At 39.7% G+C, this 27,160-nt stretch overlaps 1 protein-coding gene and 1 long non-coding RNA gene across 14 annotated transcripts in view; one reads left to right on the top strand and one right to left on the bottom strand.

Annotated features, from left to right (window-relative positions):
* The window catches only part of FER (FER tyrosine kinase), a 385,522-nt gene that overhangs the window by 5,117 nt on the left and 353,245 nt on the right, over positions 1-27,160 (bottom strand). For 12 of the 13 annotated variants that reach the window (XM_039542917.1, XM_039542922.1, XM_039542921.1 and 9 more), the window contains 2 exons: positions 9,379-9,533; positions 1,208-1,330 (listed from right to left, as the gene is read on the bottom strand). In XM_039542917.1, the coding sequence (XP_039398851.1) occupies positions 1,208-1,330; positions 9,379-9,533 (278 nt within the window). Of the gene's footprint in view, positions 1-1,207; positions 1,331-9,378; positions 9,534-27,160 lie in introns of those variants that run through there. The other variant, XM_039542925.1, reaches the window with a different exon arrangement.
* LOC120407363 lies at positions 1,253-25,393 on the top strand. The gene is made up of 4 exons (XR_005599919.1): positions 1,253-1,408; positions 1,700-1,764; positions 2,528-2,591; positions 23,370-25,393. It is a non-coding gene; the product is annotated as an uncharacterized LOC120407363 (long non-coding RNA).

Raw genomic sequence — 27,160 nt, 5'->3', positions numbered from 1 at the left:
AAATACAGGAATGCTAACAAATTAAAACACACTTACCTTAAGGTTGAGTGTGAATTTCCCTTCTGCCCCTTTTTTTCCATTGCTTTATTCCTTCCATCTCCCAGTCCCACTCTTTTCTTTTATTTCCATTTTGATTTCCCTTGCCTCTCCTTTTTATATTGAAGAAATAAGCCCCCTTTTCACCCTCTAATTGATTTTTTCCCTCCCCTATTCATTGTCTAATCCCTTGTTCATGTCTCCTCCTCAATTCCATTGCCTGCCCTCTTTTCTGCTCTTCCACTTTGCAAATTTCTTTTGTTTGCTCCCTGCTTCCATATTGTGACCAAATAAATGAAGTCTCTGGCTTCTTGGAGTGCAGGTGCCCAGGCAGTCAGCAAAGCAAGAGCAACCTGGGTTCTGGCCTCGTTAACACACACCAGATAAAATAATAAATTTTACAAATGTAAAGCCGCATAAAATCCATGTTATGTATATGACTCCTACGGCTGTCAATATAGGTTGTGGGCACAGATTAGGGGAAGGACAGTGTGATGGAGACATCACTGTGGAAGGAAGGAACAAAGAATGCACTCAGATACCTAATATCTTAATCAGAGTTATCTACTTTTCATTACTTTGTGAAAGAAAAGCTCTTAAGCAAATTCAAATGGAGCTATTCACTATATTTGTTCTTAAATTTTGCTCCAAAGGCCAAAGCTTTAACAAAAGAAAGTGCAGACAGATAGTGTTTTTGGTATTTCCAGCAGCTTGGGATGTTAGCACTGAGAGTAGGAGCAATTTACTTGACAAGAGCATCTTTAGGTTTAACCTTTGTGCTGCCCAAGCCTCGCAACTAACCACCCCCTTTATGTTCACCTCTCACTCTAACCTTCATGCCTTCTTCCATAAAGCCCTACATGGTACCTCAACCTTTCACGGATTCAATCAATTATGCCTGTATCCTCCCAGCCTTCAAGACCCCACTCTTCTTCCAGGAGCCTATAAACCCTATTCTTCCTCACAGGGAGCTCTTAGCAAGTGATTTAAAGAAGATCAGACAACAAACTTGTGGAATGACCAGGACATTTGTTAAAGTTACTTGATCATACTGTTTGTCACTTCCCATTTGCACATTGTCTATTTTGTTAAGCGCATGGACTTTGTCTTCCTACAGATCTATGAAGTATATCTCGCATGTGGCTGCACCCTATAAATAACAACAATTAACCTTTCTCCACTTGTTCCCGTGCTTGTTGGTTGGTCATTCCAGGGTATGGACATACGCCTAGACTGAAGGTCTCCCAAAGAAGGATCCCAAAGCTCCATACATCACTTTCAGAAGTGTATCTCCCTGAGGAAGGAGAGAAAGTGGATAATATAAATTCAAAGAATATTTCTGAGATGTACTGTATGCTGCCCTGAACCATTGGTAAGAATTTTATTTAAATAAAGTAATGACAGCATATTCCCAATACCCTTGCCAAGGTGAAATTAAAGCATTATAACTGAACATTAGCTCCTAATGGATACTCTTCCCATACCGATGATCTCATTTTTCAAGTGATTAACAATCAATTATCTTAGATCAATGCAAATGTTTAAAATTTGCAATTCTGTGATTTGATGGGCAGACTTGTTATGCTAGTAAAGATGCAAATTTCCCCAGGGCCAAGAGACTGAAGATTTAAATGAGCTGGATTTTTGCTATTTTGTTTTCCAGATGAACTGAGGTCTCCTTCTCCATTCTCCTGTCCAGCAAACTTTGAAAGAAAATAAATTTAAAAGGTGAGGGACAGTTAACTTTTTTTTTTTTATTTTCCTTGTTCACAATTCCTCAAACAAGGTACTGTACTTTATTAACCAGCTGTTCTTTTTCAATCCCCCAACTTGCCATGGCAATTAGTATTCTGAAAAGAGCTAAAATTGACATGATTGTTGTTAACAACTTCTTGATATTGCAAAGCACGCTATCATGTCAAAGTGCCTTTGTGAGCCAGCAGCATTGAATGGTATCAGCACAGCTCGTGGAATAGTGCTTTTATAGGGTCTACTGGTAGCTTTTTAATGTAAACAAAATCAACTTTCTCCGTATACCCCATCCCCATGTTTTGTTTTTGTTTTGTTTTGTTTTTTGTTGGGTTTTTTTTTTTTGGGGACAATGGGTGAGATATTGCTCAGAGAATACAAAACAATTTCTCTCATCGACACTGGAATTAAGAATCTAAAGGACTTTATCCATTAAGCTATATCAACTGTAGAGACCCTGTTTTCCCCATAACATGTTAATAAAAGAAAAGGCCAACATTTTCCAAAGTGCTTTTGGGTACTCATCTTGAGCTACTGTGAAGGGGGCCTGGGTTTTTAGCAGTGCTGAGCACCTACCATCTCAAAGTCAGACTCCTTTACAATATTTGAAGCTGGTCATCGAAAAATTGAAGCAGCCCAAATCACTAGTCAGTCTTGGAAAATTTCAGCCTATAGTTTTTACTAATAAAACTCCAACTGTGCTTTTGAACACGTTTCAAAATTAAATTGTCTGTTTCTACAGCCCCTGTCTTAATCGGATGAAAAGCAGGCCCTGTGGATAAGAGCGATGATGCTAGATGGAGAAGGTGAGACTCTTAAGAATTAAGCGCCTCAGCCCCTTTGTGAATCTGTCCCTTTAGGCATGACCGACATTCACGAAACTCCTGCTCAGCTGTCACCTAACACTGTAGGCCCTGCACACTTGGGCAACTCAAAATTCAAATCCATACTCTGCCTGATTTTGGAGCAGGGATTTGAACTCAGGTCTCTCTCTTCCCACGTGAGTGCCCTAACTCCTGTGTTTACAGGCCTACTTTATTTGTGAGAAAGGGCTGGCAGGGCTTACCTCCAGAAGAGGGTTCACCGGTGAGACACGAGCCTCACTCCAGCCTGTCAGTCTGGTGCTGAACGCCCAGATCAAAGGGGAGTTAGGCACCTCTGTATACCTTTGAGGATCTGGGCCCTATGCCTCCCTGCATTTCATTGCTGACTAGTTTAGGTGGCTCCCCACTCAGCTTGCTGACTTCTGAGAATCTTTCTTAGGTACCTAACTCTCCCTATACAAGTCAGGGGGAGCCTGGCACCTACCTCAGGGCTGTGAATTCCACTAGGCAGCAGGGCTCTGCAGCACTCGGTGTTGCAATACCTATAGTCCCCTTGTGAATTTTGCCCTTAAAGACAGTATCTCACCACAGTGGCCATAGGGTATAGCTCTATTCTCCAGGTTTGAACTTCCTTTCTAAGGGTGTGTCTACACAGTAGTTGGAGGTGTGATTCCCAGCTCAGGTAGACACATAGGTGCTAGCGCTGCTCGAGTTAGCATGCTAAAAATAGCAGTGTGGCTGCAGTGATATAGGCAGTGTCTGAGTACAACACTGTCCTAAGTACGTACTTGGGCAGCTAGTCCAAGCTGCTCTAGCCACACTTCTATTTTTAGCGTGGTAGCTCAAGTGGAGCTAGCATGTATGTGTCCACCCAAGCTGGGAATCACGCCTCCCAGCTTCTGTGCTGACTTACCTAAAGAAGCCAGTTTAGTGAAGTGAAGTGAAACCTGGGGCCTCTGAAAATATCATCTTAATCAGTACATTTGCTTCTCTCTTTTCAAAAGCAGACCTGTCCTTTTATTATTAAGAACATTACTACAGAGGCCAACAGCAATGAGAAAATCCATTTAACGCATCTTTGCATCAGTTATCTGCGAGCTTTAAAAAAAAACCCAAACATTTCTCCTTTATGTATCTTCTGCCCCATTTCCAACACTGCCATTTTTCCAGTGTCATGCTGCTGATGTTTGAGTGCTAAATATTCAGCTAATCATTTTAAACCTAGGATATGTTTTTTTTTTCCTTTTCTTTTTCCCCAGTCTAAATGAAGTACATGTAAATGATAATGACAGTTGGGGCCATCTGACGTCAGAAAGTTCAGTTTGCACTTAAACTAAATTTCATTTCCAGCTGTGTTAAATTAGCTTGACTGCTTAGTAGATAGTAATTATGGACATTCACTGTGCTGCTGGTGGTAAGATTAGTTTTCTTGTCTGTATATCAACTCTCTTCAGAGTTTGGCATCCAGTAATTTAACACTTTTCATTAAAGTCATTCAGTAGATACAAGTTAAAAGTAATTAGTTTCTTAAGAAAGCACAAGTTATGCAGAGTCAATTACCTTTCTCAGTATGATAATAGCTGGGCTGAGAAAGGGCATGCTGTTTATATATACCATTATTTATTAGTGTTGTAAAGAACTGAAGAAATTATAGTGGAAGATCACATTAAACAAATATACACATTTTACTTTTTAAGAGCAGCTAAAGCACAAAAAATACACTGTGACCACACACATAAAATTTTACTAGATACTTTGATGAGTAACTTTTTCAAGTGTTGAAAAGTGTTTTAAGCCATGCAACTCCAAATACAAACAGGGCTGAAATCCTCATCCTACTGAAGTAAACGGCAAAACATGCATTGACTTCACTAGGGTCAGGATTTCACCTGAGGAGTCTCATGACCACAATCTGAATGTAACACATGGAAAATTTATTCCTAAGTATTCTGTGTGTTTTATTCAGTGGCTACATCCTAAAATGTATACTATTGTTGTCTGAAAACATACCTTCCATTTTTTTGGTCTTGTGAATACTACTATTTACAGGCTAAGTTTAATTTAAAGTATTACCTTTACACTACAATCAAACTATTCCTGCCTGTCTTCCCATATATAGTGAAAATGGAATAAACTAACCATTTTGAAAGACATATTCTAGATAGTGGATAATTCTCATTCGCACTGTTGTTCTCAGTGATACCCCAACACGTGTGTAATAGTTTTTAGTATGAGCACAAGTATCCTGCATGTAATTTTCATATGAATGGCAAATGATAAACCACACCTTTGTAAATGTACATTTGAACAATGTGGGGAAAAAAACCCAATCAGCAACTGAGGAAACTTCCTCATATACTCTTGCAACAAGGAATGCCTTTGCTTTCCCCAGGCCTGCAGAGGCATTGTGCTGAGTTGGGCTGTGGAGCAGGCACTTTGGTAAATGAAAAATGAACGAACTGTGCTAGTGTTTTTGCCAAAAGTTAATGTTGCTAAAAGCCAAGTTACTACCCTATCCACTGATGGACTGGTATTCAGAGGTGTTAAGCCCACAACTGCAACAGCAACCAGTGAAACCTGTTGTTGCTTAGCACCTTAGGCCATATTTCATTCATATTTTGTTTAATTGAATTTACAAAGACTTGTCAATCATTTCTTCGCCCAATCCTTGATTTTTCCCTAGCAATGTTTCACCAGGAAAAAAGTGTCACTGCAGTAATTTTTACTGTGCCTAACCACGGTCACTTCATTTAAAAAAAAACTATTTCTTGTTAGTCAGTTGAAAGTTATGTTCCTTTTCCCCAGGCTGCCAGGTTTTTTTCAGCTAGTGTAGCAATGATTTTATATTTTATTGTCTATTTAACTGTAAACACTGAAATAATAAAAAAGACCAAACTTTCCAGATCTGAATGAACAAATAAAACACAAACAATACTGCAAGCTAAACATTAGAACAGATACTGACCAGTGGTGGATTCACTCTAGCAGCAAATATTACTAACAACTTTCCAGAGGGAAAGCTTTTATTCTCACAATGTAAAATTCACCCCTGTATAAGGCCCACAAGACTTATTTAAACCCTATTGTGTGGATTTATGCAGCATTTAATAGTGATGCAAAGGCCCACCTCAAAGGAGTGAATTTCACTCATGGGGACTGTAATATAATCAAAGGATGAGAGCTTCCAATACATTTTCTTTATGTAAACGTTTCTCCTGTTAAAGTTTGTGATAAAGCTCAGTTGCAGGGGGGTGAGTTAGGCACCCAGAAATGAGATCCACAAAAGCCAGCAAGCTGAGGGGGGAGTTACTTATGCTAGTCAATAGGAAACAGCAAGGAGAAAGGTGTAGCCTAAGTCCCACTCCAAAACAGTCCACATTGGAGGGAGGCACCTATCTCCACTTGGTATTCACAGCCAGGAACCCTCTGCTTGAGTTGGAAGTCAAAGCCCTTTCTTGTAAGCAAAGGGGGAATAAAAAAAGAGGCAGTGCACTGACCCTCTCTCCATAACCGTTAGCTCAGTGGTTAGAGCAGTTACCGAGGGTGTGGGAGACAGATTTAAATCTCCCTGAGGTGGTGCAAGGCTTGAACCCACATCTCCAAGCTCTCAGGAGAGTACCCTACCCATTGAGCTATGGGATCAGTCTGCTCTCATTCTCTCTATTGAAACTGTTCCACTTAGTATAAATTGTAACTGAAACAGGACTTGGATCTCCCCAATGAGTACCCTCACAATTTGGCTATAGTCATTCTAACTCTTTCTCTGGCCCAGTGAATACTATAATTATTTTTATAAAGAGGAATGGCTTCAAAAGGAGAGCCTGAGAGACAGAGAGACGCACATCAGAATACCTACACCAGGGGTCGGCAACCTTTCAGAAGTGGTGTGCCAAGTCTTCATTTATACACTCTAATTTAAGGCCGTACATGCCAGTAATACATGTTAACATTTTTTTAGAAGGTCTCTCTATAAGTCTAGGTATTATATAACCAAACTACTATATGTAAAGTAAACAAGGTTTTCAAAATGTTTCATTTAAAATTAAATTAAAATGCAGATCTTATCAGTTTAGTGTGATCCTTGCCCTTGCTTTTCCTTGCTGAGTTTTCCAATGTCTGGCACGTATTTGGATACTTTAAGCTGCACACAGGCTTCTGAGTGATCAGTTGTTAACCGGCTGGCAGGAGGTCAGTGGCTGGAACCCCAGATCGGCAGCTGAGGTGAGTGGAGCTGGTGGCTGGTAGGGCTGAGCAGGGCCGGAAGCCTGGACCTTGTCTGGCAGGGGGCCTGCACTGGAACTCCAACCGGAAGCAAGGTGAGTGGGGCTGCGGCGGGGACCCTGGCTGGCAAGGGGCCAGCAGCAGGAACCCCAGAGCAGCGACTGAGCAGCTCAGCCTGCCGCCTTTCTGGGGTTCCAGCCGCCAGCTCCTGCCAGCCGGGGTCTCAGCCTGCTGCTGACCTGGGGCTCCTTCACCCAGGCCAGCAGCGGGCGCTGAGTGGGACCGGCGGCGGGACCCCGGCTGTCATTACTGTAAATAATCACTCATTTTTCTGTTGGTGAGAGAGAGAAACTTTTGAGCCACCCAGAGCTCTTCTATTCCTGGTCTTACTGATAAATAACAAGACAGAAAATATCATATTACCTCTATATAAATCCATGGTACACTCACATTTTGAATATTATGTACAAATGTGGTCGCCCCGTCTCAAAAAAGATATATTGGAATTGCAAAAGGTTCAGAAAAGGGAAACAAAAATGATCAGGGGTATGAAAGAGCTTTCATATGAGGTGAGATTAGTAAGACCGGGACTTTTCAGTTTGGAAAAGAGACGACTTGGGGGGATATGATAGAGGTTTATAAAATCATAATTGGTGTAGAGAAAGTAAATAAGTGTTATTTATTCTTTCTGATAACACAAGAACTAGGGATCACCAAATGAAATTAATAGGCAGCAGCTTTAAAACAAACAGAAGGAAGTGTTTCTTTACACAACGCACAGTCAACCTGTGGAACTCTTTGCCAGAGGATGTTGTGAAGGCAAACACTATAACTGGGTTCAAAAAGAACTCCATAAATTCATGGAGGATAGGTCCATCAATGGCTATTAGACAGGATGAGCAGGGATGATGGCCCTAGCCTCTGTTTTCCAGAAGCTGGGAATGGATGACAGGGCATGGATCACTTGATGATTACCTGTTCTGTTCATTCCCTCTGAAGCACCTGTCATTGACTACTGTTGGAAGACAGGATACTGGGCCTTTGGTCTGACAGAGTATGGCCGTTCTTATGAAAGCTTGTCTCTCTCACTAACAGAAGATAAAATATATTATCTCACCCATCTTGTCTCACTAATTATGTATGTCCACTACAGGAACAGGCCTTTTCCCCCACCCTCCACAAGAGGGTTATAATTTAAAGTCTGGGGATCTCAATTCTGCCATATCCTAACTAAAATCTCAATACACAGACTACAGGCAGAAAAATAAAGTTAAACTGTAACTCTCTTCATACATATGTGTTTTACTGGTGGTAACACTAAAGCTACACTAACAAGAAACTACAAAAGGGACACTAAATGATGTTCTGTTTTGCCTATGGAAATCTGAAGAAACTGAATGGCAGCTGGGGTTGCTGTGCTCTTTATAACCTCAGGAAGGGAGCATGAGGCTATAAAGCGCACGAGTATGACCCCTTCAGACACTGTTAGTGAAAATGTTCCAAGCTACTGCAGGGGGATGCCCATACACCAGGAATGGGAGACAGATATGCAGTAGATAAAGAGGAAAGCCTAGTTTGAGGGTCCCAGCAGGACATAGGTGTGCATGCTCACTGGCAGATTCTTAGGTGCCTTCGGGAGTTTATGGGCTGAAACGTAGGCACCTACAGGGTTAGGCAGCAGCCGAGCAAGGACTTTGAGGATCTAAATTTTGTAGTTAGGTGACTAAAGTGGCAGTTATGCACCTAAATTCCTTTGTAGATCTAGTCCACTTACTACACCATTCACCAATGTTGCGGCTCACATGCTGCTTCTTAACTACCTTTTTCCTAATTAGAACTTGCTTTCTAATTTCACTTTAACCCTCTCCCTCCCTCCAATCTGGCTTTTTCTATTTTTGTTCTCAAGCTATTACCCATCATGTTATGGGCCATTTCCCCCCACCCACAAATAGGGCTGTTTTATTTATTTTCACTGACAACAGCAGAATGATGCATAAAATTGCAGGTTACAAGAACTACAAGTTTAAAAATATATATAATCAATTACGATCCCGTCCTCTTCTACAAAGATTTATGTAATGTTTTCTCAGGTGTTAAAAGTATCTCTAGTTTTCATAATAAAAGGCTAAATCAATCATCACCATTATTTTGAGGAACTTGCCTACTCATTTTGCTAATGATAGTCATCTGGATGAATGACTAGGTAGTCTACTGTAATGTTATAGCTCCAGAGCATTATTATGCAGACATTTTAATTGTTAAATCAGAAGGATTTAAGTACTTTGACTTTTGCTCTGTGGATGGGAAAAATGTTCTTGGTTTTTTTTGTGAGGAAAGGGGAATCTTACATTATGAAGTAAAAAACATAACCTTAATAGGGCTGAATTGTTAATTTATTTAAACTGAAATGTTTTACATGTTTGTTAGTCTAAACAGACCACAAGGAAGACTATATATTTGTGTACAGAGCATACTGTATTTCCTCTATACCTTATTATCTTACATAGTACATTTCTACAATAAAAAGTTAAAGATAACATCTCCTTACCATAGTTGAGTGCCTCTGGAGCAGTCCATTTGATAGGAATCTGCTTTAAGCCTGAAGATGAATATACCCCATCATCCTCTTGACGAGACATTCCAAAGTCACTGATCTTCAGAACATTATTTTCACCTACCAGGCAGTTCCTTGCAGCAAGGTCCCTGAGTTAGATTAAAATACAGAAAACATCCCTTTACAAATTAAAAGCATTGTTTTTATGTTCATAACATATTTATACTGAGATGTGAAGAAACACAGATTCAACAATTTCCCACATATTTTCTATTAAAACTAAATCTATCCACCAGTGATGCATGCAAGGCTCCTGGTGCACAAAATAAGCATATACAAGGTAATAATGTGCTGTGCCAATACCGCCCATCAGGCTTGTCTGCACTACATTACATGCCAACAGACCAAATTTGATGCAGAATGTAACACAGCTCAAAGACAAAACTGGAACACTTGTTCCTACAACCATAAAAAGAACTAGAGAGGCTGGAAAACTATTTCTACCACAGCTAAATCAACACTATGGGTTCAATTAAAAAAAATAAAGCTGATCTATACTACCTGATCACTGCCAATGGAAGAAAGGTCAAGTAAAAGCCCTCCCCGCAGAAATAAAGTTTTTTTCCAGTTCAAAAATCAGAGGAACATAATTTCAGGCCTTATATTGTAAATTCTATGAACACAGCCTACAGCCAACATTTTTTTAAAGAAAAAAATATTAAAAATTATTTGAAAACAGATCCTTAGGATAGAAAACTACAAACGGGGGCATCAACAATAATTCCTTCTAAAGCTGTCTTTACCAACCATTTATGAGATTTGTTTTCATCTTAGATCATATGCTAACAAACAGGTTGCTGTACATAATAAACAGTTTCTTTTAAGATAATTAATACTCTAAATTATAATTTGCTTTTAAAGTCATTGTTGTATTATTCCTAGGAAGCTGTACAACCAGTAGGAGGTTTGAAACATTCAGACATCCCTGGGCCTGAGCCTATTAATCTCTCATTGGAGTAAATTAGGAGAAACTCCTCTGAAGTCAATGAAGTTACACTAGTTTTAAAATTGGTTCATTATCAGAATCAGACCCCATCTCAGGAAATATGCAGCTTTGTTTATAAATTATGAAATACACACTGACAGAGGCATCTCAAGTTGTATGAGAGTCTACTGTGACTGGTATGGGCAGGAGAATTGCAAAGCAAAAATCAAGAGATTCTGGTTCCTATAGCCAATTCCATAAGAAGTGTCCCAAAGAGCCTCAAGAGTGGAAGGTGAAATCCCAGACTCATTAAAGGCAATAGGAATATTGCCATTGTCTTCAACAGGGTGAGGATTTCTCCTGAGGTGAATCCAGGGAGTGAAACAAATCAAAGTGGCAGTCTCTGGAAGGAAGACTGAAATGCTGATTGATAACATAGGAATCTCTTTATCTGAATCATTCCTGAACTTTAAAAATATTTTGTGTTTAAATTGAAGAAAAGGCTATATGTTGATCTAATACTTATGTTTTTGCCTGATGTTTGGTCTTCCTACCCCTGAATATATGAAATAGATCCTACTTACAAAACTTACTACTATTTTATGCTTACAATCAGGACACATAATTTGTATGTAATAGCTGGTTCTTTTAAATTACGCAAAAAGAAAAAGAAAGGTATGATTATGCTGAAAATCTAGGAGTCCATTTTCATGAAAATTAAAGTTAATGTGTCATTTTGAAGAGGTTGGCTATGACTACTGTAGTTTAGCTAAGCACGTCTATATTAATAAGGTTCTCTGACAGATAAATGTATGAAGCTGTTGCTTTGCAAAGTATTCTCTTCTACATCATCAAATCCATTATAAGATTTGGAGTTCAAAAGCTCTTGTAAGACTCTTGGACTATGTAAACAATGGAGGCCTGCAGTGTCTCTGCTAATCTTGATTTCTTCAAATTGAGAGTGGGACCAAAATTTTTGCTGGTGGTGCTCCAATTCACATCCAGCCAAGAAGCCAATTTTGCTTTAATTTGCCACAAGCACAAGGCGACTTCAAGCTTTCAGATCCCTTAAATTTGCTGTTGAATCAATTAAGATGCTCCTCAGTAGGATGTAGTGGTAGAGGAAACAACTTCATTCTCAGCATTACCACCATCAAACTGGTAGCTCTGTAGCCATGTCTGTTGTGGACATCTTTCTCGCTTTTTCTAGTTCTTTTTTCACTGATTAACACCTCCATCAAGTTTGAGACGCTGCATAAAGTCCCTTTTTCTGATGTTTCTGGCATTTAGCTCCTTAAGCTGGGCATATTTTCCATGAATGTTGGGTAGTCTCGCTAAATTTTCCGCATGCCATTTTCCCTTTGTTTCTTGTCCTCAGAGTTTTCTGTTGAGACCTGCCAGGTTTTCTTATTTGTGTGTCTGTGTGGAAGCGGGAGAACAGTCAGACAGGAGTAGCTTTTTTTGTTGAGCCTCATGAAATTGAAATTTACATCCTCATGTTTTCCTTTCTTGCTCTGTGGGGTGCTGTTCAGGTTTTTTTCAGTGAAATATATACCAAACAGTTTCTTCACTGTTTCACAGACATTCTTCTAATCCGGAATTAGGCCTGATGCCATCAGCATGTCATCTGCCCCATGTTAGAGATGATATATACTGGGTATTCATCACTCTTATTGACAAGTCTTGATGCCACATAAAACTACCCAAAATGCATCTGGCTACACTAATTTATCAGTAAACTTAAAGCTGGCATCCCACAAAAGTAGGAATTCTGGGAAATATTAGCTCCATTGCCTTTGAAATACTCCTTCTATGACTTTAGAGCATTTAAAAAAAATCTTTCACTGTTCCTGTGGAGATAATCATCTTCCTTTCTACTGCTGTGGGATACAGACCTCTTTGCTACAGCTACCCTGTTTTGGACTTGTAGCCCCATTTCACATCAGAGGCCCCTTGTTTAGGAATTTACTTTTATCTTTGCCTGTCCGTTTGAAATGGCATTTACTTGGCCCATTTCAGAGCACTTAGCTGCTCTCTCTTCTCTTTCAGTGCTTCTGGAGGCTGTTCCACTGCTTGGACTGAGGAACACAAATCTTCCTACTTCCTTCCTACTCATATGCTTTCTCTTCCCTTCATTCCTTTCCCTTGTTTTCTCCTGTCTCTGGAGGTAGGTTCTAAAACCATGTTGGAAGCTGGTGCAGGAAGATGCAAGGAGCAGAAAGACTGAAGAGCGGCACAAGAGAAAATCAGAATTAATCCTGGATGTACTGAAATCTATGGTAGCAAGTCTTCCAGCACACTATCTACATCATATCCATCTAATTCTCTGTATAAAATGCACCAAACAGGATTTCCCTCAAATGGGATCCCAAAAGACAATATACCATGTTGGCTGCTATTTGTGAGGCAGGTTATAGGATTACAGTGATGTGGAAGAGGGTGGTTTTTAGTATTACAAAGTTTAGACAAAACTGGTGGCAAATTATATACTGTGAAAACTGTCGCCAGAGAGTAGTTATCAGTCAAGCTGGAAGGGCATATCGAATGGGGCCCTGCAGGGATCAATTCTGGGCCCAGTTCTGTTCTATATCTGCATAAAATGATTTTGATAATGGCATAGAAAATACGCTCAAAGTTTGCAAACGATACCAAGCTGGGAGTGTTGCAGGTGCTTTGGAGGATAGGATTAAAATTCAAAATCATCTGGACAAACTGGAGAAATGGTCTGAAATTCAATAAGGACAAATGCAAAGCACTCCATCCACTTAGGAAGGAACAATCAGTTGCACGCATACAAAATGGGAAATGACTGCCTAGGAAGTACTGCAGAAAGGGATCTGGGGATCACAGAAAATCACAAACTAAATATGAGTCAACAGTTCTGGGCACCAGATTTCAGGAAAGATGTGGACAAATTGGAGAAAGTCCAGAGAAGGGCAACAAAAATGATTAAAGGTCTAGAAAACATGGCCTATGAGGGAAGATCGAAAAATTGGGCTTGTTTTAATCTGGAGAAGAGAAGACTGGGACATAACAGTTTTCAAACATATACAAAGTTGTTACAAGGAGGGGAGAGAAAATTTGTTCTCCTTAACATCTGAGGATAGGGACAAGAAGCAATGGGCTTAAATGGCAGCAAATGGCAGTTTAGGTTGGACATTAGGAAAAACTTCCTGTCAGGGTAGTTAAGCACTGGAATAAATTGCCTAGGGAGGCAGGTTAGACAAACACTTTCAGGGATGGTCTAGATAATACTTAGTCCCACCATGAGTACAGGGGACTGGACTAGATGTCGTCCTGAGGTCCTTTCCAGTCCTATGATTCTGTGTGTCCAAGTGGAGAAAGTAAATCTTGACTTTTTCCCTGACCTGAATTCAGTCTAGTATAATGCACTGTAAGTTTGAAAATCTGTTCATCCAAGTATCGAGCACTAAAATTCAGGATATAAAACTGAAAATTCTACATGATCACTTCAGGTCTTTCTTATCTCTAGTATGTGGCAGCTATTGACTACATCATGCTTTGTGTGTCGCAGCTTCTGCTATGATAAATCATTCATTTATAAGCCTTCATTTACAACACTACTTCAGAAATAATGGCATTATTCTTCACTCCTCAACTAAGTCAAATCTTTTATTATAAGTTAAGTATCAGAGGGGTAGCCGTGTTAGTCTGGATCTGTAAAAGCAACAAAGAATCCTGTGGCACCTTATAGACTAACAGACGTTCTGCAGCATGAGCTTTCGTGGGTGAATACCCACTTCTTCAGATGCAAGTGGTGGAAATTTCCAGGGGCAGGTTTATATATGCAAGCAAGAAGCAAGCTAGAGATAACGAGGTTAGTTCAATCAGGGAGGATGAGGCCCTGTTCTAGCAGTTGAGGTGTGAAAACCAAGGGAGGAGAAACTGGTTCTGTAATTGGCAAGCCATTCACAGTCTTTGTTTAATCCTGAGCTGATGGTGTCACTCCCAGCTATCTCCGTGACACCACTGATTTCCTGAGGAAACTACAATGCATTGGTGACCTTCCAGAAAACACCATCCTGGCCACCATGGATGTAGAGGCTCTCTACACCAACATCCCACACGCTGATGGAATACAAGCTGTCAGGAACAGTATCCCTGATGATGCCACAGCACAACTGGTTGCTGAGCTCTGTGCCTTTATCCTCAGACACAACTATTTCAAATTTGATGACAATATATATCTCCAGATCAGTGGCACCGCTATGGGCACCCGCATGGCCCCACAATATGCCAATATTTTTATGGCTGACCTGGAACAACGCTTCCTCAGCTCCCGTCCACTCACGCCCTTCTCTACCTACGCTACATTGATGACATCTTCATCATCTGGACCCATGGGAAAGAGACTCTGGAAAAATTCCACCACGATTTCAACAGCTTCCACCCCACCATCAACCTCAGCCTGGACCAATCTACACGGGAGGTCCACTTCCTAGACACTACAGTGCAAATAATTGATGGACACATTAACACCACCCTATACCGAAAACCTACCGACCGCTATGCCTACCTTCATGCTTCCAGCTTCCATCCCGGGCACACCACAAGATCCATTGTCTACAGCCAAGCACTGAGGTACAACCGCATCTGCTCTAACCCCACAGACAGAGACCAACACCTACAAAATCTCCACCAAGCATTCTCAAAACTACAGTACCCGCACGAGGAAATAAGGAGACAGATCAACAGAGCCAGACGTGTACCCAGAAGCCTCCTACTGCAAGACAAACCCAAGAAAGAAACCAACAGGACTCCACTGGCCATCACATACAGTCCCCAGCTAAAACCCCTCCAGCGCATCATCAGGGATCTACAACCCATCCTGGAGAATGATCCCACACTTTCACAGGCCTTGGGTGGCAGGCCAGTCCTCGCCCACAGACAACCTGCCAACCTGAAGCATATTCTCACCAACAACTGCACACCGCACCATAGTAACTCTAGCTCAGGAACCAACCCATGCAACAAACCTCGATGCCAACTCTGCCCACATATCTACACCAGTAACACCATCACAGGACCTAACCAGATCAGCCACACCATCACCGGTTCATTCACCTGCACGTCCACCAATGTAATATATGCCATCATATGCCAGCAATGCCCCTCTGCTATGTACATCAGCCAAACTGGACAGTCTCTAAGGAAAAGGATAAATGGACACAAATCAGATATTAGGAATGGCAATATACAAAAACCTGTAGGAGAACACTTCAACCTCCCTGGCCACACAATAGCAGATCTTAAGGTGGCCATCCTGCAGCAAAAAAACTTCAGGACCAGACTTCAAAGAGAAACTGCTGAGCTCCAGTTCATCTGCAAATTTGACACCATCAGCTCAGGATTAAACAAAGACTGTGAATGGCTTGCCAATTACAGAACCAGTTTCTCCTCCCTTGGTTTTCACACCTCAACTGCTAGAACAGGGCCTCATCCTCCCTGATTGAACTAACCTCGTTATCTCTAGCTTGCTTCTTGCTTGCATATATAAACCTGCCCCTGGAAATTTCCACCACTTGCATCTGAAGAAGTGGGTATTCACCCACGAAAGCTCATGCTGCAGAACGTCTGTTAGTCTATAAGGTGCCACAGGATTCTTTGTTGCTATTATAAGTTAGACTTTCCTGTGGCATCCAAGATGCCTGGCTTCTGACAGCAGGACTACAGTTCTATTGCGAAAGCAATGTAACTCAGATCTAACTACACATCTTTTGAACATTATCAACAATGCACTGTAAACTGTTACAGCTTCGGTGATTTTTACAAGAGATTTGTTCTCCATAAAACATGGCACTTGTTTTTCAGTAAACAGGTATTCATCTATATTCAGATATTAGTATCTCTTACCATAAAATATATATGCAAATACTACTCTGTTTAAATTACAATTGCTGTGTCTGCAAACCAAGTGAAGGATTATTTTATCAGTGCTTGTATTAGTGTATACTACAAGCCATGTGTTAATTAATTTCCATTTACTTCTGTATCAGGCCACTTAGATGAGTAATAAGTTAGATGGATCTTACTAGGCAAATGTCTTGTAAGGAACAGTAATTATTTTCCCAGAATACATTATAAATTACAAACTAGAAGACTTAAGTTTCCATTTTGCTGTTGCTAGGCTCAAGCTTGATATCTTTATTTAAGAGCCCACAAGTTCTCAGTAGTGGAAATGGGCCAAGCTCATTTGGAAAGTTCACCCCTAAACACCATGCTATCTGCCCATCAGTTACAGTGGTGGACATTTAAGTACTCACATACCACTAGTATTACTGTGATTAGAATGGGAGTGAGGAAGAGATAGATGGGACTAATAAACTTCCTTTCTCCTGGGACTTTCTATGACTAGAGGCTGCCTCTGACTAGGTGCCAGACAATGTTTTGTCCAGGGTATTAGAAGGAAAGATAATAGAAGCAAACACACTTTTATAACATGTTAAAAGCATTTGAATCTCTTCTTTAAAAGTATTTGTTTCTGAAAAGTATTTAAGGGTGGTGTTTGGTTTTTTTTAGTTTTGATGGAAGGAAGATGCCTATGTTTGGGGCAAAATGTTTTGTAGCAACTCACCACACTTTTCAGATGAAGATATTGTATATACTTGTATATACTTATGATTAGTTGAACACATTTAGTATTCTGTGTGTTTTCTCTTCATTTTGCCCCTGAAATGTTCTGACTTCTTCTTTTCCCCAGTAGCTGATCTGAATATTGCAGCAAATACCCTAGTGAAGCCCAGAAATTATTTTACAGAAGACTCAGTATTCTCTCTCTACGGATTGGGCAGAGTTTTTTTTTCCTTTTCATACAGTATTTACTACTTGGCTCCAGAGATTTCATGAAATCAATATTTATCTTTGACATAGAAATGTAGTAAATAATGTTTACTTTGTTTTATTGTGAAAGCTATTTAGGTTGGGCACAGATTATACGGAGCCACTATAGAGTAGCTGCATTGGTAGGAAAGAAATAATATATTCCTGACTTGTTGGTACTAGTGTCATGGAACGCCCCAGTTCAGATAATAGATACACATAACAATACAACTCCCCCCCCACCACCTTCCACGATCATGGAGTTAACATAAGGAAAAAAGAATTGTCGTCATTTTAACTACAGCTCTAAAATTCATTCCAACCACAAATACCGTATTGATGACATATCACTATTATACCATGAGTGTGCTGGAGCCATTGTGAGACTCTCAGAAGTCCCTTGTTAAAATTTTATCACCACACTGAAGAGAAGTTGGGGGAGATTTCTTGCCTTTGGAAGTTCACCCCCTCTTTTGATTCATCTCTGCCATAGAGGACTTGGAGCTCACAAAAACACTTCTAAGAGACTTTGGAATGAACCAAATGGCAGTTCCACCTATTAAAACCTACCCATGAAGAGCAGCCTACTATTGGTACACGCTGCCTTATGGAGGAAATCAATCATGCTATTAAAGAACACTAATAACCACTACGCAGTTTCTTCCTCTTTCCTGGTAATAGTAAATAGTAAGTAGCCCAAAACTGTTCTAACAAACAATATGCAGTAAGCGTTCAGTGTGGAAACAGGTAGGATTATGCTACCTCCTATGCCCGTTTAATTTGAATAAAACAGTCTCTGACCCAGCTTTAGAGAAGGGGTTGGAAGGTCAACTAGTGAAACTGTTGTGTGGGAGGATTAGTGCTAATGGGTTACATATACTTCCTCTGTGCAACAATTGTAGGCAACTTCCAAAGGATTGCTAGATAGCTAAATCAAAGCACTCCTGTACCAGATATCTCCTGCTCTTTGTGTGCTGCTGCTGATCCATCTACAAAACACATCATGTATTAGCTGTTTACTTAGAATGGATTGGAAATATGAATATTAGAGAGTCTACAGCACAGTTCAGAAACCTTTCTTTCCCAGTTTTCTCCTTCCACTGTGCTTCAAGGTTTTTGCCTTCATACTATGGTAGTTAACCATAAAATGAATACTAATGAGACAACATAGCATGCAACTCCAAGCAGTTCTTTTAGAGTAATTTCTTTGAATAACTAGCACGAATCCTCATTTTTTCAGGTAAAAGTTGACTGGGTTACTAAAATACATGAGTATTTTGGCAGTACCCTCATGTGGTACTGTGCTTAGACACTATAGAAAAAAATCTAAGTTAATTGACTCTCAGAACCTGTATCTCGACTCTGCCACTGACAGTCTATTTGGCTGTGCCAAGAAGTCACGTAACTTCTCTGTGTTTTGATTTTTCCCCCACTGTAAAATGAGCAGAATATCACCTACCTCACAGGGTAGTATTAAGGTCTAATTATTGTTTGTAAAGTGCTTTGAGATTATCAGATAAGAGGAGTGTCATAAGAGCAAAGTTCTAAATTAGCTGTGTAAAACTAATGCTAAAAAGCAAAATTTGTTATTTTCAGTACCAAGTGAACAACATAAAAATAGCCTTATCATAAATGCACCCCAAAAAACTATTCTGCATCATTGTGATTAAGCTGGCAACTTTATACTTTTATGAAATCTGTAGTCTCCATATGTAGGATAAAATGTATATTGTGTTTGGAGAGCATTCAGCATTCCAATCAAGGGCTATCCTGTGAAATGATATAGAGGAGCTCAGTGAATCTATCCTCGTGCACAAAAAGTTTTAAGAAAAGATTGGTAAAAAGGCAAACCTTATAAATAAATAATACATAGATCAAAAATAACTAAGTGGAAAAATACACAAAACTTATGAAGCCTAAATGTTTAAATTACTTTAATTTACACTATAGTTAAATCTAACTAGAAACTTGAATTGGTAAATAACAAAATGATACTCCATTTTAAAAAACTATATTCTAATTCTAAATAGAAATCTGAAGACACAATACAAACCCCTGGTATAGTAGACACTCAGTGTACCAAACAGCAGCAATACTAAAACTAGTGTTTTCTTCTACTATTTTTCAATACTTTGATTAAAAAAAAATCCTATATAGTTCTCAGCAAAATGCAATTGAGAAAAGTTGTTTTGCCTTAAAACAGTATAGAATTTTAGAGAACAAGTATTGTATTAAAGTACTGTATGACCTATGAATTATTTAAAAAAAATAAAGATTAAGCACCTTATCTACTAAAAAGTCATTTTCCTTGGGTTATAATGTTTAATTATACATTTTTGGTTTATTGACCATGTTACAGTATTCCTGCCAATCATCTGGACAGGGACCAATCAAGAGATTGTTCTGAAAAAAAAAATACTGTGCATGTAAAAATTAACAAAAAAAATAATTAAACAGCTTCACTGCTCTGTGTAGTACATACTGTATTTACTATATTTTGGGAAGAGGATTTTAAGTACTTATCAAAATGTCCCCAAATAATAATAATAATAATAAATATAACATCATGTTTAACATCACAAATAGTGAATAAATGTATGTGTGCAATTGTGCACACCAAATTTAAAATTCTAATCATGTATGTACGTGTACACTTGTAGTCTTTGCTCCTGCTTCATCCCTCCTACAAAACTTACTTTTGACTATCATTTTTTTCCTGATTCTCTCTTCCTCTATAAATGCCTTACTGCATAGGGGGTAAATTGCGCTATTTATGCCTTGGATCTGAGTAGGATGCAATGTAAAACTATATTCCCCCAGAAAGAACTGCAGAGAAATTGTACAATCTCTCCAGGGCTGCTCTGTGCACATAGTGCAAAGGATGATCTGTCTGCCCCTTTAGTATGGAGCAGATTGCTTCAGTTGATGCTCTACCTGTTGTGTGGGCTGATGCAGAATGGAGGCAGGGAGGGCACCCAAAGCCCTGCACCTCTATTTTTAGCATGTTGTTCCCTGGGAGGAGCATGGGCTTTCCAGAGCAAAGGGACTGTACTGTGGGAGACTCCTGCACAGTCACATCAGAGGTTACGTGCAGTCCACTGCATCTGTGTGTGACCAAGCAAGAGCCTCTCATAATTTGGGACTATATGTTTATGGTATGCAAGTGTCTCATATTCTAGTGCCACCCTCTTTCATAGATTCATAGAAGATTAGGGTTGGAAGAGACCTCAGGAGGTCATCTAGTCCAACCCTCTGCTCAAAGCAGAACCACCCCCAACTAAATAATCCCGGCCAGGGCTTTGTCAAGCCGGGCCTTAAAAACCTCAAAGGATGGAGATTCTATCACCTCCCCAGGTAACCCATTCCAGTGCATCACCACTCTCCTAGTTAAACAGTTTTTCCTAATATCCAACCTAGACCTCCCCCACTGCAATTTGAGACCATTGCTTCTTGTTCTGTCATCTGCCACCACTGAGAACAGCCTAGCGCCATCCTCTTTTGAACCCCCCTCAGGTAGTTGAAGACTACTATCAAATCCCCCCTCATTCTTCTCTTCTGCAGACTAAATAAGCCCAGTCCTATAAGTCTTTGTGTAAATGCTAACTATGTTAAATTGTACAATATAAATTAAACAAAAAAGTTTACTCAACTACTGTATACAAAGAGGTATAAAATAGTTTCTCTATAATAGTTATAGCCCATGCTTTTATAGACGCATCAATTTGGACCTAAATTAAGAAATAAAAAGTGCATACAGGTTTATATCAGCAGTGCACAATAATTTCTAGTAATTTACTGCTGTAATAAGACTCAGGATTATGTTAATTTGTATAGTCTAAAGAATGCTCAGCTGCTAATGAACAAACATAATTACAGTAGAATATACCTGTATTTACAAAGATCTTGTGATGGAGAATGGATACATTACTCAATTGTATGTGCAGCCCTGGTGCTGATCTTAGGTCGTTAGAGGCCCCCCCGCACATAACTCTCATATCCCTTTTGTGCTCCAGAGCCCAACTCTCTCTCTTCCCTCTCCAGATCCTCCTCAAAGAATATGAATAACCCCCACTGATTTCCAACAGGCAGAAGTTGTGTCCCGGAAGTGCTAGGTGGAAGTAGGAGCTCTACCAGTATAGTGTTTGCCAAGTTCATAATTTTGTTGCAACTTTCATATTTGGTATTTTACATAAAGCCCCAGCTCCTAAAGTCAAATGATTATGTGAGAATCTGAGTTTTCATTTTAAAAGAAGTTTCTAGCCTAGATGTTTGTGGCGAAAAGCCTGAGCATGAGCTGAGTATAACTTTCATACTACAAAAGGAATGATTACTCACCCTGTATTAATGTTTGAGATGTTTTTTCCCTGTGTGTAGTGGACTCTTCTCAATCACAAGGTCATAAGATGGGATCTGAGGTAGCGGTGAGAAGGAACTGAAACAGCAGCAGTGTGGCAGCCCCCTTTTTACTTTTAGTGTGAAGCATGAGTAGAGTGGGGGTGTCTGCATACACTGAACGGACACTGCTAGGAAGAATTCTCTAGTCCTGGGTGCATGCAAAACCTTAAGTGCACTACACATTGGGACAAGCACTGGAACAATGTAAATAAGATGCCCCCGTATTTATTATTAGTTCTTAAAAGTTTCACAGTTTTTAAAGACAATCTCATGATTTTTGGAATGCCTGACTCAACACCTGACGTTGGCAATACTATGTACAAGAGGGTAAGGGATGAGTCTACCCTTGTTGTAAAAGATTGGCAGTGGAGAGCTGCTCCTAAGAGCTTCCCTAGGAAGAAGGTGGATTCTTACTATGTCTTAGCAAAAGGAAATTGACAAGGTAAAAATCAGAATGAAGACAAGGCACTTGTAAATGTTAACCTGTGTTAGCAGCAGTGTTGGATTAAAGAATGTTGGGGACCCGGGCACTATAGAAATTGCCCCTTCCTCCCCCATGATTGGCTCTGTGACTTGGTGCATGTGTCGTAGCATCATTCCAAGTTTTTTTTCCCCTAGTGGTCAAGGGCCCACTGAGATGGGAGCCGGTGCAAGTGCACCAAGTCGACACTGGTTAATCTGGGACTGATTAGCAGGACTAGGCTCTGCTTCTAGTCTTTACTTTGACCTACAAGCACATGTTAAAACTACACATCACCTTATTTTCACCAGGATTTTACCTCATGTTAGTTGCCATGTTTTAACTAATTCCCCCCCCCCCCCAGTGAAGACCATCTCTGTCACAGCTGTGCAGAGAGGCACAGGAGTGCCAGGGCCAGTTAGAGCAGGGCCGAGAGGACAGGCAATCACAAGGATAATAATGCCAGAGAAGCAAACTGTGGAGCTGCAAGTATGTCCGAAGCAGCAGAGCAAGAAAGTTGCAGTGCACAGGACCTGCTCCCCTACACAAAGCCCCTGCAGCAACAGCGTTTTCATGTGGACTAGGACCATCCACAGCAGTAGCAGCTGTATGTAAATCATTGTACTCTCCAATATTTGTAAAAATGGCAAAAATGTAGTGGTTGCTTTATGTGTATCTAAACAGTTATTTTCATGTTCTTTTGATGCAATTTTCATCACTCCCATTTCAATCTATAATGTGGTTTTCTTTGTTTATATATACACACAGTGATATCCCAGTTGACTTCATAATAAATTTCTTGTGCTCTTATGATTGCTTTCATTGTGCTGAAACAAAATATAAGACTAAGTTATGAATACAGGTCTTTTTTCCTGTAATTCATTTATACCTTGAAACAAAGGTCTGCAATTCAATTTCTTTTCTGTCTTGACATATTTCCTTTCTGTAGATAGGAAAGCTTGCCTTATCTTTGTCCAATTTCAATAATTCAGCAGTGTGTTTGATAAGACTTTATTTTCTATGGTATTATATTAAGATGCAATTTCATCTACATGGCTGGTTTTTCCTTTCTGCAGTCATGTGAGTTGAAGAGTTTTTATTTGGTAAGTTCACTACTAAACTCCCCATCCCCAGGTCCTTATGCCTTTCATTCATTCAGTTCTCTCACTATTTCATATTAACCACATAATCTACATATTATATCCATGAAAAATCATCTCATGTCAAACTGTGATTGTGAATGAACTATCCAACCTTCACACTTCCAATGCATTAACAGTTTTCCATGAATGTTCTAATTTCCAGAGCACACAGAGCACAATGTGGGCTAAATTATCCTATTCTGCAGAAAGGGATGGAAATGACGTTATTCCATCGTGTGAACTTCCTGGTTCATTATCAGTTTGGGAAAGGGGTGAATCTTGAGAAGATGACAGCAGATGTGGATGTTGCATGAGTTGCAGTGAAACCCCACAGAGTTCAGGGCATCTGGAAGGACGGGTATCCCCTGTGTGCCTCTTCCAAAACATGGCAACATGACTCACTCAGGAACTACACCGACAGTGGCTCCCCTCATGTTCCTACATACTACCCTTCACGCTGAGGACAACAGAAGATGCAGAATAATGGCTATTGAGAAAACTGTCAGCATTAACACCCACCGGAGTCCCCAAGTTAATTCCATACTTTTGCCATGGAGCAGCTGTTTTCCACCTACTGCTAGAGGACAGTGATGCATGTTCAGCTCTTCCTCCACACTTCTGCACTTACCAGCCAGACTGGGCTGGAGTTTGTGTACCTAGCAGCAAAGAGGATGACATGTCTCTATCAATAAAACACTTCATCCAACACTGAAATGCAGCCACCTCTAGGCATCTGTTTAGCAACCTCAAAGCAGAACTATAGAACACTTAAGGACATGACCTGAAGAAGTGTATCATATCCAACTGAAATTACACGGGGAATTAGCTGTTTGAAATCTAATTACTTAACATGGAATCTGGCCAGGACACTGCAGTTAATACTCTGACTTTCAAGAAAAGTGAGATGGGAATTTTGGTGATCACGACTGGTTAAGATCTCAGTTTTATATCTCCTCCAAAAGACAGCAATACTTGATAGCATTACTTGGCTACGCTGTTTGGATAGCTTCATGGAATAGTAACTAGCTACCACAGCCACTGTCCTTGAGCCTTCACAAATACAAGCCTATACTTTTCATTTTACTTTCACTGGTAATGTTGATGACTTAACTTTTAATTAGGGTTCTGTGTCCTTTGTTTATTCTGTTCTACAGCACACTGAAGTGTCTGTCACAGAATCATTGATTTCTATACAGAATCATTAAATACCAGTTTAACATTGTTCACAGAACTGATAACATCTGAACAGGTAGTCCACCTCCATGATGACAAAGACATTCACTCAGATATTATAAAATCAATGAAACCAAAGCTTTGATGCTGAATTTAAAAGAAAACATTAATAAGGGAAAAGGCATTTTTAACACTCAGACTTTCTGCTGGTTAGTAATATTTTTTTTTGTTTTTAAAGTGGGTTCGTTATACTGAGCTAAAGCACTGTCATATTCCTGGTTTTGTACTATTATGAGTCAATAAAATAGTTCAAGGCAGAATCTAAAGTGAGAAAACACACTAGGGATAGATGGAAGATACTGGAAACAACTTAAAAGGCGCCCAAGTATTCATAACCATCATAATACAAGTTGGCTGTTCTGTCATTTCCACCCCCACTATAATAAAAAGTATATATTTAAAGCAGAGAACACAATCCTACTATTGAGCAATGCAGTTCTTACCTGAAACTCAGCCATTTTTAAAGTTTTCACCATTCCTCCTGCAAGTTAGTATAATTTGTTGTGGCTAGAATGTTTCAAATGCTTTTAGATCAGCTTTACGGCAGGAGCTAAGAATGTTGTGGAGGGAGGCACCAAGCTCATCCCCTGGGACAGGGAAAAGAAGAAACAGAAGAGAATGCCTTGTTCTCTCACTAGCTAACTCTCTGATGCCTCCTGGAACAGTGCTGATGGGCTCCAGTAGGATTCTAGTCCATCTCCTCTCTGCTGGAAAGAGGATGGTATTTGCACAGTCCTTGAGGATGAAATGCATACAACAGTGACAAGCAAACCTCAAGCAGGAACTACCATACATATCAGAACAATGGTTCATCTAGTCCAGTAACCTGCACCAGCTACATCGAAGGAAGGCCCAAGAAACCCTTGGACAATTATGGAATAACTTGCCTACAGGGAATGTTTCTTCCTAACCCTGGCCATTTAGCGCTTGGTTACTGCCCTGACACATGAGAATTTAAATACACCTGTAAAGAATTTTTGAAAAAATTCTAATTGTAGATGCTCTGATTATTCTTATGAATGTCTAATCCTTTTGTTTACAGTACTAAAAATCTTGCTTTCAGTCTTGTGCCTATGAGATAAAAGCAAATAGTTTGGACAACCACACAAAAGAGTGGATGCTCTCAGAGTCTCTATTTGGGAAATTAGAATTAATTTTCCTAGAGCAGGGTTTCTTGGAAGATTCAGTATGTCATGCTTCTGGACAGGCAAGAAAGAGTGCAAAACAGCTTCCACACCTGCTTTCAGTCCCAGCTAGAACCCAGAAGTGCAGAGATGATGAAAATGAAATTTAAATTTTCAAAAAAATTATGCTGAGTTTTTCTATACTTTGAGCAAGTTTTGAACAATTCAAGTTTTGGGCATACCTTCAGGCTAATTCTTATTTTTTCTGAACAAAAACACACAATAAAGAGATATGTTATAGTTACACTGTATTCCACAGAAACAAATTACACACAGATAACACACATCCTGTTTAACCATGGAAGATTATGAACACTAATTCTTCACAGATGATGTCTTTGGAGGTGATCTTCACATAGATACTTTGGCCAAATTGAGTGAAAAGGCTTATACTAGAGTATTGGATTCACAGGACATTGCAATGTAACACAAAGCTAATTTAGCTGAGTCTCCATGCAAGTAGACTGGGTGCCATCCCCCTTGGTTATAAATAGACCGGGCTTCCTAAGTGGTCTTTAAACTAGATAGGAAGGGAATCTCTATCTTCATTATATAGGAAGGGACAATCTGTCAGACTTCTAATGGAGTGTGTCTTAATTTTTAGACCAGAGTCAAACCAACAAAACGAACAACAACAAAAAATGTGAGGACTCAAGCTAGGCTATAACAATGACAAATTTATATCCACACATCATTTTAGAAGTAGAGTTTTTGCTTAGTTAAAAACATCTATTGTATGAAACACTTCCAGTATGAATAGAAAGACAATGGAGATGTTCTACAAAAGATGACTAAAAAGGAGGTATTACTAGTCTGAAGGGTTTATGAATGCATGCAAGGGATATTACAGCTATGGTGTAGTGTACAAAGCAAAGAGCATATACAATAAAAGATGATAAAAAAGTCACTGCATGCTTGATAGTTTAATATAATGGCATAACTGAAACTTAGTGGAAGGTGGCTCACAACTAAAATAGTCATGCTGAGGGGTAGGAAGAGTTGGAAGGGTAGCAATTTAAAATAACACTGGACCATGTACTGAAGATTTTGAAGCCACAAGAGTGCACTTGTACTCATGGGAGCATCAAAGAGTTTTCTGAGTTGCACATGATAAAGGCCAGTTTCCTGATCCAAGAAGAGAAAGAATTTAAAAAGAAGGGAAATCATTCTAAATCTAACTTCATTCCTACCACTAAAGGGGTACTGAGTAAGAAAGAGGTTAACAGGGAGAGTTGGGGAATAATGACCATGGATTTATCAGACACATCAGTGAATGGGTGCTAGATTTCCAGACAGTCTATGTAGGGTGGATATGGTACAAAAAAGGAAGTTTTTAAATCTTTTGAGTGTAGCAGACTGCAAAATCCTGAAAAGTCACTAGATTTAAGGTGCAACACACTACAAATGCAGTGGAAATTTTTTAAAAAAGCATGATGTGACCAGTGTGGCCTTATGAAGGACTGTTTAAGGATGAGAGGGGAAAAAAGTACCTGTACTGAAAACAGATAAATAATTCAGGTCAGTTAAAGCTGGCAGC

Source organism: Mauremys reevesii, linkage group 6 (assembly GCF_016161935.1).
Source record: "Mauremys reevesii isolate NIE-2019 linkage group 6, ASM1616193v1, whole genome shotgun sequence".
Taxonomy (NCBI): domain Eukaryota; kingdom Metazoa; phylum Chordata; order Testudines; family Geoemydidae; genus Mauremys; species Mauremys reevesii.
Note: the sequence above shows the minus strand (reverse complement) of the source record. Positions and strands in the feature narration are given on the sequence as shown.